This window comes from Mytilus trossulus, chromosome 7 (assembly GCF_036588685.1).
Source record: "Mytilus trossulus isolate FHL-02 chromosome 7, PNRI_Mtr1.1.1.hap1, whole genome shotgun sequence".
NCBI lineage: Eukaryota > Metazoa > Mollusca > Bivalvia > Mytilida > Mytilidae > Mytilus > Mytilus trossulus.
In genome coordinates, this window is record NC_086379.1 from 2622057 (window position 1) to 2637302 (window position 15246).

The 15246-nt window shown below is 30.2% G+C and overlaps 1 protein-coding gene across 1 annotated transcript in view; it reads left to right on the forward strand.

The window, feature by feature from the left end:
* Positions 1–15246, forward strand: part of LOC134724488 (multidrug resistance-associated protein 1-like) — a 59986-nt gene that overhangs the window by 21404 nt on the left and 23336 nt on the right. Inside the window, exons 11-17 of the mRNA XM_063587533.1 lie at positions 4720–4805; positions 7115–7180; positions 8015–8152; positions 9065–9211; positions 11783–11867; positions 12519–12585; positions 14957–15083. Of these exons, the coding sequence (XP_063443603.1) occupies positions 4720–4805; positions 7115–7180; positions 8015–8152; positions 9065–9211; positions 11783–11867; positions 12519–12585; positions 14957–15083 (716 nt within the window). The remainder of the gene's footprint in view (positions 1–4719; positions 4806–7114; positions 7181–8014; positions 8153–9064; positions 9212–11782; positions 11868–12518; positions 12586–14956; positions 15084–15246) is intronic.

Sequence of the window (15246 nt, forward strand, 5' to 3'; positions counted from 1 at the left end):
ATAAAGTACAGTTATTTATAACACATTGCTTCATTTGTATTATAAAGTACAGTTATTTATAACACATTGCTTCATTTGTATTATAAAGTACAGTTATTTATAACACAATGCTTCATTTGTATTATAAAGTACAGTTATTTATAACACATTCTTTCATTTGTATTATAAAGTACAGTTATTTATAACACATTACTTCATTTGCATTATAAAGTACAGTTATTTATAACACATTACTTCATTTGCATTATAAAGTACAGTTATTTATAACACATTACTTCATTTGTATTATAAAGTACAGTTATTTATAACACATTACTTCATTTGTATTATAAAGTACAGTTATTTATAACACAATTCTTCATTTGCATAATAAAGTACAGTTATTTATAACACATTGCTTCATTTGCATTATAAAGTACAGTTATTTATAACACAATTCTTCATTTGCATAATAAAGTACAGTTATTTATAACACATTGCTTCATTTGCATTATAAAGTACAGTTATTTATAACACAATTCTTCATTTGCATAATAAAGTACAGTTATTTATAACACATTGCTTCATTTGCATTATAAAGTACAGTTATTTATAACACATTGTTTCATTTGCATTATAAAGTACAGTTATTTATAACACATTGTTTCATTTGCATTATAAAGTACAGTTATTTATAACACATTGCTTCATTTGCATTATAAAGTACAGTTATTTATAACACATTGCTTCATTTGCATTATAAAGTACAGTTATTTATAACACAATGCTTCATTTGTATTATAAAGTACAGATTAAAGTACAGTTATTTATAACACATTGCTTCATTTGCATTATAAAGTACAGTTATTTATAACACATTGCTTCATTTGTACTATAAAGTACAGTTATTTATAACACATTGCTTCATTTGTACTATAAAGTACAGTTATTTATAACACATTGCTTCATTAACATTATAAAGTACAGTTATTTATAACACATTGCTTCATTAACATTATAAAGTACAGTTATTTATAACACATTGCTCCATTTGTATTATAAAGTACAGTTATTTATAACACATTGCTTCATTTACATTATAAAGTACAGTTATTTATAACACATTGCTCCATTTACATTATAAAGTACAGTTATTTATAACACATTGCTTCATTTACATTATAAAGTACAGTTATTTATAACACATTGTTTCATTTGCATTATAAAGTACAGTTATTTATAACACATTGTTTCATTTGCATTATAAAGTACAGTTATTTATAACACATTGTTTCATTTGCATTATAAAGTACAGTTTTTTATAACACATTCCTTCATTTGCATTATAAAGTACAGTTATTTATAACACATTGTTTCATTTGCATTATAAAGTACAGTTATTTATAACACATTGTTTCATTTGCATTATAAAGTACAGTTATTTATAACACATTGCTTCATTTGCATTATAAAGTACAGTTATTTATAACACATTGCTTCATTTGCATTATAAAGTACAGTTATTTATAACACAATGCTTCATTTGTATTATAAAGTACAGATATTTATAACACATTGCTTCATTTGCATTATAAAGTACAGTTATTTATAACACATTGCTTCATTTGCATTATAAAGTACAGTTATTTATAACACATTGCTACATTTGTATTATAAAGTACAGTTATTTATAACACATTGCTTCATTTGCATTATAAAGTACAGTTATTTATAACACATTGCTTCATTTACATTATAAAGTACAGTTATTTATAACACATTGCTTCATTTGCATTATAAAGTACAGTTATTTATAACACATTGCTTCATTTGCATTATAAAGTACAGTTATTTATAACACATTGCTTCATTTGTACTATAAAGTACAGTTATTTATAACACATTGCTTCATTTGTATGATAAAGTACAGTTATTTATAACACATTGCTTCATTAACATTATAAAGTACAGTTATTTATAACACATTGCTCCATTTGCATTATAAAGTACAGTTATTTATAACACATTGCTTCATTTGTATGATAAAGTACAGTTATTTATAACACATTGCTTCATTTGTATGATAATGTACAGTTATTTATAACACATTGCTTCATTTGTATTATAAAGTACAGTTATTTATAACACATTGTTTCATTTGCATTATAAAGTACAGTTATTTATAACACATTGCTTCATTTACATTATAAAGTACAGTTATTTATAACACATTGCTCCATTTACATTATAAAGTACAGTTATTTATAACACATTGCTCCATTTACATTATAAAGTACAGTTATTTATAACACATTGTTTCATTTGCATTATAAAGTACAGTTATTTATAACACATTGTTTCATTTGCATTATAAAGTACAGTTATTTATAACACATTCCTTCATTTGCATTATAAAGTACAGTTTTTTATAACACATTGCTTCATTTGCATTATAAAGTACAGTTATTTATAACACATTGCTCCATTTGCATTATAAAGTACAGTTATTTATAACACATTGCTTCATTTGCATTATAAAGTACAGTTATTTATAACACAATGCTTCATTTGTACTATAAAGTACAGTTATTTATAACACATTGTTTCATTTGCATTATAAAGTACAGTCATTTATAACACATTGTTTCATTTGCATTATACATGTATCATGTATAAAGTACAGTTATTTATAACACATTGCTTCATTTGTATGATAAAGTACAGTTATTTATAACACATTGCTTCATTTACATTATAAAGTACAGTTATTTATAACACATTGCTTCATTTGTACTATAAAGTACAGTTATTTATAACACATTGCTTCATTTACATTATAAAGTACAGTTATTTATAACACATTGCTTCATTTGTATGATAAAGTACAGTCATTTATAACACATTACTCCATTTGCATTATAAAGTACAGTTATTTATAACACATTACTTCATTTACATTATAAAGTACAGTTATTTATAACACATTGCTTCATTTGCATTATAAAATACAGTTATTTATAACACATTGCTTCATTTGCATTATAAAGTACAGTTATTTATAACACATTGCTTCATTTACATTATAAAGTACAGTTATTTATAACACATTGCTTCATTTGTACTATAAAGTACAGTTATTTATAACACATTGCTTCATTTGTATGATAAAGTACAGTTATTTATAACACATTGCTTCATTTGCATTATAAAGTACAGTTATTTATAACACATTGCTTCATTTGTATTATAAAGTACAGTTATTTATAACACATTGCTTCATTTGCATTATAAAGTACAGTTATTTATAAAGTATTGCTTCATTTGCATTATAAAGTACAGTTATTTATAACACATTACTTCATTTGCATTGTAAAGTACAGTTATTTATAACACATTGCTTCATTTGCATAACAAAGTACAGTTATTTATAACACATTGCTTCATTTACATTATAAAGTACAGTTATTTATAACACATTGCTTCATTTGCATTATAAAGTACAGTTATTTATAACACATTGCTTCATTTACATTATAAAGTACAGTTATTTATAACACATTGCTTCATTTGCATTATAAAGTACAGTTATTTATAACACATTGCTTCATTTGTATGATAAAGTACAGTTATTTATAACACATTGCTTCATTTACATTATAAAGTACAGTTATTTATAACACATTACTTCATTTACATTATAAAGTACAGTTATTTATAACACATTGCTTCATTTGCATTATAAAGTACAGTTATTTATAACACATTGCTTCATTTGTATGATAAAGTACAGTCATTTATAACACATTACTCCATTTGCATCATAAAGTACAGTTATTTATAACACATTGCTTCATTTGCATTATAAAGTACAGTTATTTATAACACATTGCTTCATTTACATTATAAAGTACAGTTATTTATAACACATTGCTTCATTTGTATTATAAAGTACAGTTATTTATAACACATTGTTTCATTTGCATTATAAAGTACAGTTATTTATAACACATTGCTTCATTTACATTATAAAGTACAGTTATTTATAACACATTGCTTCATTTGCATTATAAAGTACAGTTATTTATAACACATTGCTTCATTTACATTATAAAGTACAGTTATTTATAACACATTGCTTCATTTGTACTATAAAGTACAGTTATTTATAACACATTGCTTCATTTGCATTACAAAGTACAGTTATTTATACACATTGTTTCATTTGCATTATACATGTATCATGTATAAAGTACAGTTATTTATAACACATTGCTTCATTTACATTATAAAGTACAGTTATATTTATAACACATTGCTTCATTTACATTATAAAGTACAGTTATTTATAACACATTGCTTCATTTGTATTATAAAGTACAGTTATTTATAACACAATTCTTCATTTGCATTATAAAGTACAGTTATTTATAACACATTGTTTCATTTGCATTATACATGTATCATGTATAAAGTACAGTTATTTATAACATATTGCTTCATTTGCATTATACATGTATCATGTATAAAGTACAGTTATTTATAACATATTGCTTCATTTGCATTATACATGTATCATGTATAAAGTACAGTTATTTATAACATATTGCTTCATTTGCATTATACATGTATCATGTATAAAGTACAGTTATTTATAACATATTGCTTCATTTTTTATTATAAAGTACAGTTATTTATAACACATTGCTTCATTTGTATTATAAAGTACATTGTTTTAAACAGGAAATGCAGTAGTGATAGGTATTGGTGCTTTGGTGGTACTTATGCCTATATTTTCAATATTCATAAAGAAATCACATGCTTTTCACGTAAGTAATAATGGTAATTATTATTCCACTGCATAATGATTTTTTTATAGCGAACTCAATATTTGAATTGGTTAAAACTATCGCACGTGACTTGGAAAAAAAAAATCGTATTCCCTTCTGAGTATCATATTCCCCTGTGAGTATCATATTTTTCTCTAAACGTTTGGATTGGAATGTGCGACGTCACCTGTGATTAATGTTTTAAAACGTTTTGATTGGTTTTTTTTCAAAAGATAGTATAGTAATTCTATTTTTAAAGATTATTTCAGATCTAAAATCAAACAGAAGAGAATAAATAATTAAATTTTAATCACTACTGATAATTATTGTGTAAGTTGACGATGTGTTGAGTAATAAACTTTACTCTTTAGTAAACATAGCCGCAACTTTTAACTAATGCCATTTCAATGTGTACCGACGGATACAAACTTCAAGAGAGCATTCTAGTACGTATTTTGATCATAGAATGAATTACTAGTTGTATTACAAATATTTCAACAAATGGCCATATCAGCAAATACAGTATTTGATTATAATTATAACTAGCTGGTTTTGTTTGGTCTAAAAACTTTATGAACTCAACTGTTTGTTTTTTTTGCCGTCTAAAAACATCAAAGTGTGCGGAAGCAATTGTCATAGAGGGACCACTATAAACGTAATATTTCCACAACATGACAATGACTCGTAAAAAGCTATTCCATTGTCATTATGTATTTAAAAATAATATATCAAAATTGCCGAAAACCAAGGTAAATTTTAAAAAGGTCGGGAAAAAAGTAAAATCACAAAAATTCGGAACTTAGAGGAAAATCTAATTGGAGAGTCCATAATCACATGGAAAAATCAGTGGGCCGTGAAATCGGGGTCAAAAGTAAAAACACAAAAATACCGAACTCCGAGGAAAATTCAAAAAGGAACGTCCAAAATCAAAAGGCAAAATCAAAAGTCCAAACACATCAAACGAATGGATAACAACTGTCATATTCCTGACTTGGTACAGGCATTTTTCTAATGTAGAAAATGGTGGATTAAACCTGGTTTTATAGCGCTATCCCTCTCACTTTGATGACAGTCTCATAAAATTTCGTTATATTTAAAATGATGCATGAACTAAACAGATATAATAAATAAAATAGTCATTCATTGATTCGCGTGTCTGAGAGCTGCGTTATAGTTTTGCTGAAATAAATGTAAAACAATAATCGACGATAACAATTGTATAATGAAAATGAAAAATTGCATTCCCAAATTTTTACCGTTTCGATAAGTTGTTGTTTTAACTTTAAAATCATAAACGACGAATGAACCAAAAAGTTAAATTGACATTCTATTTTTACCCATCTAATGGGTTAAGTCTTTAAAACTGATTTTTTTATAGTTCGTTCTAATGTTGTACTGTTATACCACTGTCCCAGGTTAGGGGAGGGAGGGTTTTGATCCCGCTAACATGTTTAACCCCATCACATTTTGTATATATGTACCTGTCCATAGTCAGGAGCCTGTAATACAGTGGTTGTCGTTTGGTTATGTGTTACATATTTTTTTTTTGTGTACATACATAAGGTCGTTAGTTTTCTTGTTTGTATTGTTTTACATTGTCATTTTGGGGCCTTTTATTGCTGACTATATAGTAATAAATTTGATAATTGTATAAGGCCGAATGGTGATCTGAAGATGTTAATTTCTGTGTAAGTTTGGTCTTTTGTGGATAGTTGTCCCATTGGCAATCAATCAACATCTTCTTTTTTTATATTCATGAGTTGTAATGTTTTGCCTTAACGTAAATGCAGCAAACTCAACACGACCACTACTTAATTGGGTTTTTACACTCTTTTTAACCTCAGCAGAAGCAGTTATGGCAATGCGCTTTGTCGCCAAATAAATATTCTGCTTCTATTTGGACCACCAATTCCAAATATTGACTAATACTAGGTAACAACCATTCAATATATGTTGATACAATAAATTATTAACCTAAAATGGACATCCATTAATGCTCAAATATAGAATATGTATGGTTTACATAATTACGCTCCATTTATGAGCATTATGTTTTCTGATCTGTGCGTCCTTTCGTCCTTCTCTCCGTTCGTCCCCGCGTTAGGTTAAAGTTTTTGGTCGAGTTAGTTTTTAATGAAGTTGAAGTCCAATCAATTTGAAACTTAGTAAACATATATGCATGTTCCCTATGATATGATCTTTCTAATTTTAATGCCAAATTAGAGATTTTATCGCCTTTTCATTGACCACTCAACATAGAAAATGATGGAACATCCGTGTACTTTGGACACATTCTTGTTTTTAAACAGGTTTTAAAGAAGAGTTTCACTGATGCAAGAATCAAAATGATGAATGAGATATTGAATGGGATACGCGTAAGTAGCTTTGTCATCAAATTGGCGGTAGTGTATTGATATTTCCACCTTTATAGAAATATAGCACATTTTGGCTTTAAAACAGAAACGAAAGATACTAGAGGGACAGTCAAACTCATTGATTGAAAATAAACTGACAACGCTTTAGCTAAAAATAAAAAAGAACAACAGACAAATAATTATATACAGAAGACAAAACATAGAAAATTAAAGACTAAGCAATACGAACCCAACCAAACACTGGGGTGGTCTCATGTGCTCCAGCTCTTCAGCATTTGTGTTAGGCTGAAAGCTTTCAATCATTGTTACCTTGCGCATCACCGAAGAGACATTAGTTATTGAAATGCGCATCAAAGTTTTTTTTATAACACTACATTTCAATGTTAACAGCTGACAGACATTTATAACAACTTCCCTGACAGTGAAATACTGTGTGATACTTTCATGAAATTTAATTGTTATACTTTATAATAAATTCATTTTATTATAGTAATACGTGAATTAAAACAAGAAGATATAGTATGATTGCTAATGCGATCAACCAAATGACACAGACGCTAACATTTGCAAAACTAATACTGCATAGTAAAATTGAGAGTGAAAATGGAGAATGTGTCAAAGAGACAACAAACCGACCATAGAACAGATAACAACAGAAACAGAAAAATAGCAGATAAGCTATAAAAGGCCCCGAAATAGCGATACAAAAAACTGTCGGCCTAATTTATGTAAAAAAAAGAAACAAAAACAAAAAGTAACATTGGGTTTAAAGTCCTCTGTTTCGTTCAGAAATATAAGATAGACCCATGACATTTTATTTTGAATTTGTTGAAGGTTATGAAGATGTATGCATGGGAAGAGTCGTTTATGCAACGTATTACACAAATACGCGACAAAGAGTTAAATATGAGACAAAAAACTAAAAGACTTGAAACATTCCAGTTCGCATTGTCATCATCTACACCTTTTATGGTAAATATTGTAAAATCTGTATGAAACTTCCAATCATGAATGAATCCTCAATCAATACAATGTCACAATAATTAATCGGCTAATTGTCAAAGCATACAACACTAAAGGTAAGTACAGGCTAACATTCGACATGACATATGGCATGATAAATTCAAATTGAGATTTGTGAAGTGCTTGCTTATGCGACAACAAACAATTCAAAGAGACAAATAAGCAAACCAAATCCATCGTCTACATGGACCTGATACCAGTAAAATCAACAAAAATACAAAGTATGCAATCAGCAACGACAGCCACTGAGTTGTCGGTTTCTGACTTGGATAGGCACCCACAGAATGTAGCGTTGTTAAATATGTGATTCAACCTCTCCAATCATTTAACAGTGGTTAACAACACAGCAAAATAACAAATTATAAACATCTATTAACCAGATTTGGACAATGCACAAAATACAACTAACAAAATAATACATGAAGCGCATATTAGAGGACCCTAAATTACTAACTGCTAATCGCAGGAAATGACCACTAAAATTGAAGTCATAGTTCCAAGACATAAATATCAATCAGTACACATCCAAAATTTAGTGAAATTCTCTTACATTCAAATAAATCACCAAATCCTGCATTGCTTAAAATGCATATAAGTATTAACAAGATGTACGACATGACTTATCTAAAATATAATATCGAGGAGTCTTAAAACCAATAAATCATTCAATTAAGCAGTCATTGTGCATGTTAAAAAAGAGCAATAGAATACTCACGATAATGAAATATATTCTTATGAGAGACAAACAAGGTGTAATGTCATGCCAATGATAATGCCATTTATAAGAAGGAGAAACAAACAAGTTGCAAGATTATATTTTACATTACAACTCTTTTTTATTTTATCTGAATTGTTTTTCAGATATCATTTTGTACTTTTGGTTCGTACGTGTACTTGTACCCAAACAATGCTATATCAGCTGAGAAAATATTCTTGTTCACCTGGATGTTTGGAAATCTTCATTGGGCTTTGCATGCCGTTACACATACCATCAACAATTTTAATACGGTAAGTGTAAAAAAACAGAAACATGTTTCACCTGACGGATGATGCGTGCATTACAAAAAGTTGAATTTCTAAAATACCGAACTCCGATGAAAACTATAAACGGAAAATCCCCTAGAAAATGACAGAATCAAGAGCACGAACACGTCAAACAAAGCTATAACAGTAGTCATATCCCTGAACTTGTACCGACATTTTCTTACGTAGAAAATGATTACAAGATACAAAAAAAGAAGATGTAGAACGATGAATACATTTTGGGTTTATAGCTTGCTAATCCTCTCACTTATATTACGTATATGCCATTGGTGGGGTTTTCAATTTATTCTACACGTTCCTGATTGAATTATATTACCGACCGTGCGAGGGCTGAAAGGCCAGTCAAGGTCGTTAAACACTTCCATATATATGAATTATATATGTATATATATTATACATATCATGCACTGTAGTACGCCGCTAGATTAAAACTGACGAGGAAATGTAACATACGACCATCGAAAGCTTTACTTTTGTGAAGCCAAGGTAGTCCTGTGGTCTAGCGGGACGGCTGCAGTGCAGGCGATTTGATGTCACGATATCGCAGTAGCAAGGGTTCGAATCCCAGCGAGGAAAAAAAAATAATTTGCGAAAGCAAATTTACAGATACAACATTGGTGGGTTCTCAGTTTGGCAAAGGAGTGTCATTTACGTTTGGATATTTGAACAAAAGAACTAGAAATAAATATAGCCATTTCATGATGAATGAAAAATCCAAAATAAAAATGGAAATACCCCGCTTTGGTTTTACTAATGGCATAGGTACTCCTTAACACAAAAATGATATACCACAGGGTAAATTAGACATTAACAATTAACAAAAATTCAACAAGATTATGAATAGAAAACTACAAACGACTGAAAAAGCAAAGGCCTTCAAAATACCGAGAAAGACAATTCACTCCTTAAACCATGATTTATTCCCAGAAAATTACAAATAATAAGAATATCCTGCAACATAAGCGGCATTCGTGATGTTATTCAGAACAAATGGAATGCAATGATTAGCCACAATCAGTGACACATTGGAACATTCAAGGCAAAGACTAAAGATAAAAAATGATGTTGACGAATTCAAAATATCTGTGAAAAATATTCCATTTCGGAATAAACACATGATGGTGTCTTTTGAAATCATTTAAAGGATTGCCGTCAACATTAACACTTATTCTAGTATTTTGATATGAATGACTGCGTTCTAGCAAAAACCATTTACCAATGCGATGATTATAGTAGAGGAAAAGCATAGCAATAAAAAACGTTGGGTTTTAGTTGCTAATGACAAGTATCATAACGAATTAGAAATGAATATCACTTTGTATTTTTAGAGGTATTTAATTTCCAAGATTTAAAAACAAGCCTTTGATCTTGGAGGTTATAATTTATGTGTAAATCAAACATCAAGAGTTTATAATCAGTGACATCAGATTTGCCCTCGTTGTTGAACCTCATTTTCTTTTATAATAAGCTTTCATTGTTTAAAATTACACATTCAGCAATGATTTGATCTTAATGTAGTTTAGTTTTTTTGCACATAGCAGTATGACGTCATGTTCCTATTTCAAACTTCTCCACAATTGTAAAGACTTCTTTACTCTCAAGATTGCAGTAAAACTTAAGAGAACTCGCATCTCAATTAAAAAATAACCAACTTTTCAAATAACTAGTTTATATTGATAGGGGGTAAACAAAAGATAACTCGTCTAAACATCAACCCGACAATTGTAAATTTGCTTTCGCAAATATTTGGTATATATAGGTCAATGTGCTTGTTTTCGAAATATTAGCCATTGAAATTCTGGCGAGAAAATATAGCTTTATCAAGTTCAAGTTTTCAAAAAGTTATCAAAGGTACCAGGATTATAATTTAATACGTCTACATAAGACTAATCAGTGACGCTCAGATTAAAACATTTAAAAAGCCAAACAAGTACAAAGTTGAAGAGCATTAAGGACCGAAAACTCCAAAAAGTTGTGCCAAATACAGCTAATGTAATCTACTTCTGGGAAAGTAAATCTCTAGTTGTTTTTGAAAAATTCAAAGTATTGTAAAAAGGAAATATATAAAAATGACGATATACTTGATATTAACACCGAAATGCTGACTACTGGGCTGGTGATACCCTCGGGGACGAAATGTCCATGAGCAGCGGTATCAACCCAGCGGTGTAAATAGTTATCAAAGGCACTAGGATTATATTTTAATACGCCAGACGCACGTTTCGTCTACATACAACTCGTCAGTGACGCTATTATCAAAACATTGAAAAGTCAAACAAATACAAAGTTGAAGAGCATTGTTGACCGAAAACTCCAAAAAGTATTAAAAATGATTAAACTTTTATAAGACTTTTACAGATGGCTTATCATTATACATGTAAAAGATTTATAAAAAGAAACATGGGGTCAATAGGCCATTTTTTTAGGCTTTCAAATAGAAGTTTTGCAAACCAGGGAATTCCATTATCTGACAAAATCCCAAAACATAACAAGCAAAGTTCCTTAACATCTGTTTTTGCATCATTTATGTTATAGGCTTACATATCGTATCAACGGATTGAAAAGTTTCTGAACAATGAGGAAATCGATGACGAGTTTATAACACGGAGTGAAGAGACGAGTGAGTAATCATTTATAAATGGCCTGACAATGTAAAACATATAAAACGAGAAAACTAACAGCCTTATTCATGTACAAAGTATGAACGAAAAACAAATATGTAACACATAAACACATGACAACGACTGAGTTACAGGCTTCTGACTTGGGACAGGTTGTACTATACAGAATGTAACGGTTAAGCATGATAGCGGTATCCTAACCATCCTCCTTACGCCGGACAGTGGTAAAACAGTTCAACATAAGAACAAACTATGAAAATCAGTTAAAAAGGCTGAACTCATCAGATGGACAAACATACAAGTGGAAATGTATAACATGTTTTTCAACCCGTTAATCTTACTTATATGTATACAAAAAATAAAAAAAAAGATTAGATGGACAAAAATGCATGCAGACGTGGCCGGGTACTTGTAAATCGCAACAACAAAAGGATAGATCTGAGAAAACTCGAAGTTAACTGACAGCTAGTTCAAAGCCACTTACAACTAATACAAATTACATGCAACTAAGACTAAATAATCAATCCGTACACATCCAACATCCACTGTAAAGACAGGCTGAGAAAAACCTGACCTTGTTCCATTGCATTTTTTTTTATGAACATAGAGAATTAGTAATCTTTAAGAATATTTTTTTAATTTATATGCAGAATATGGAATTACGTTAGATAATGGAAACTTCAAGTGGGATAAAACGGCAGAAACAATATTGAAAGAGTAAGTATTAGATACTTTGAAAAATATAAGCGTATGAAATAAAACAAAATAATAAAAGTAAGTTCTATGATTATATTGGAAAAAAAACCGCCTAAAACAGTTGATAAACATCACATTCTACAGATCTAACATTGTTGGGTTGACGTTTAGGCGAGTTGTATATACATTATGTACACAGCCAAGTATCACCATCATTGATGGCAATCCGATGGATGAATCTGTTGAAGAGTTGTCACTGACTCAGACGTACTTATAGATATAATTTTATATATATATACAACTCGTCTAAACATCAACCCAACAATGTTAGATCTGTAAATTTGCTTTCACAAAGTTTTGGCTCTTCCCTCGCCGATATATATATATATATACAGCCGTTGTTTTGTTTTACAAATTCAGTAATTCTTCAGCTTTTTACAGCTTCCTGTTCGAAATGAGCCAAAGCTCCTCGTTGAAGCCTATACGTTGACCAATAGTTGTTATATGTTTACAGGGTTGAGATTTGGTTGTTTGGCACTCATTCACGTCCTTTAATTTCTACGTCTTATTATTTTGCAAGTTGCTAAGACAGGGATATGAATCACTCAAACTAAGGGTCTCACTTAAGAAATTTTACGGTCGCCATCATGAGCTGATTAGCCATTATGATAAAAGTGTGTCAGAAATCATATCTGATATTCTTCCTCGGTTATAATAACCTTCCATCATTACTAAACTGAACAAAGAAATAACACGACGGGTACCGTATACAGTGCAGGAAATGCTTACCCTTCTGGAGCACCTAAGTTCACTGCCGGTTTTTAGTGGAGTTTGTGTTGTTTCTTATTAATATTTATAACTGATGATGTAAATGTCGTTTGGTTTTGTGAGTCTTTGTTTACTCCTTTGTTTTGATTGTTATTGTTTTTCAGTATAACTTTAGTATTTGTTGAATTCATGGTACAAAGGAACTTCAAATATTTTATGTATAAATGTATAACGTGTACAATGTTTAATTAAACATGGAAATCATTGTTGCCAAAATAACTCAATTGAAAAATCAAATTACAAGAAACGTCTTTGCAATACTCAGAGTTCAGTCTGATATTATCCGCGGAGTGTTGAAAAAGTGGTAGTGTATCCTTTTTTATGATAACAATTTGTTGTGAGTTTTGGTTCTACAGTAGATAAGAATTGTTGAATTAAGGGTACAAATGAACATCAAATATCTTATATAAATGAGTGTACAATGTTTCATTGAAAATGAAAATCATTGTTGCCAAAACACTTATAGCAAATTTATAATTCTCTCAGACGCTATCACAAGTTGATTGACCATTTCTGAGCGTCACTGATGAGCCTAATGTAGACGAAACGCGCGTCTGGCGTATTAAATTATCATGTTGGTACCTTTGAGAACTATTTACACATCTGGATCGATGCCACTGCTGGTGGACGTTTCGTCCTCGAGGGTATCACCAGCCCAGTGGTCAGCACTTCGGTGTTGACATGAATATCAATTATATCTTACTTTCCCAGAAGTAGACTACCTTTGTTATAACATAAACAACACGACGGGTGCCACATGTTTAGCAGGATCTGCTTACCCTTCCAGAACACCCGAGACTCACCCTTGTATTTAGAAGGGTTCGTTTTTCTTATTCCGTAGCTTTCTATGTTGTGTCATGTCTTTTTTTGATTTTCAGTTTTAGCCAGGCGTTTTTAGTTTATTTTTAATTAATGAGTTTGACTGTCCCTCTTTTAGGACCATTTTTTTAACAACTGATATAAGTTGTACAATAACTATTAAAGTGGTAACACCTAGAAACATACATGGAATCGATAGAAAAGGCTGATTAATGTGTATCAATGCATAAATAATCCTAATCAAAAGTCGGTAAATTATACAAACAAGGACATACATTCAGCTCTAATGAGGCTTAACCCGACCGTCTGTATCAAAAGCATACCAAACAAAATAAATTTTGTACATCTCTAGATATAGGAAGATGAAGTATAAGTGCCAATGAGACAACAACGTATCCAAATAACAATATATAAAAGAACACCATTATAGTTCAATGTACGGCCTTCAACACGGAGCCTTGGCTCACACCTAACAACAAGCTATAAAGGGCCCTAAATTACTAGACTTGTAAACCGAGAAACGAGAAACCCGTATAAATTACATAAACAAACGATAGCTACTGTACATCAGATTCCTGACTTAGAACAGATGCAAACATTTGCAGCGGGATTAAACGTTTCAATGCTACCAAACCTTGTCGCTGCGTTACTACTATAATGATATATGTTAAAAACGCGCGTCTGGCGTACTAAATTATAATCCTGGTATCTTTGATAACTATTACATGTCTTATTGTTACTGTAGCATAAACCTGAAGATACCAGAAGGATCACTCATTGCTGTAGTTGGATCTGTAGGATCTGGAAAATCTTCATTCCTTACGTCTCTCCTTGGTGAAATGGAGACGGAAACAGCAAACATTAATGTAAAGGTACGTAGGTACACCTTCATTTGTAACGTCACTTCTTGGTGAAATGAAGACGGATATAGCAAACATCAATGGAAAGGCACGTAGGGACAACTTTCATTAGAGGAATAATTTTAATATGTTTTTACTCCTTTTTGTTGAGCCTGAGATTAACAGCAAAAGTAGG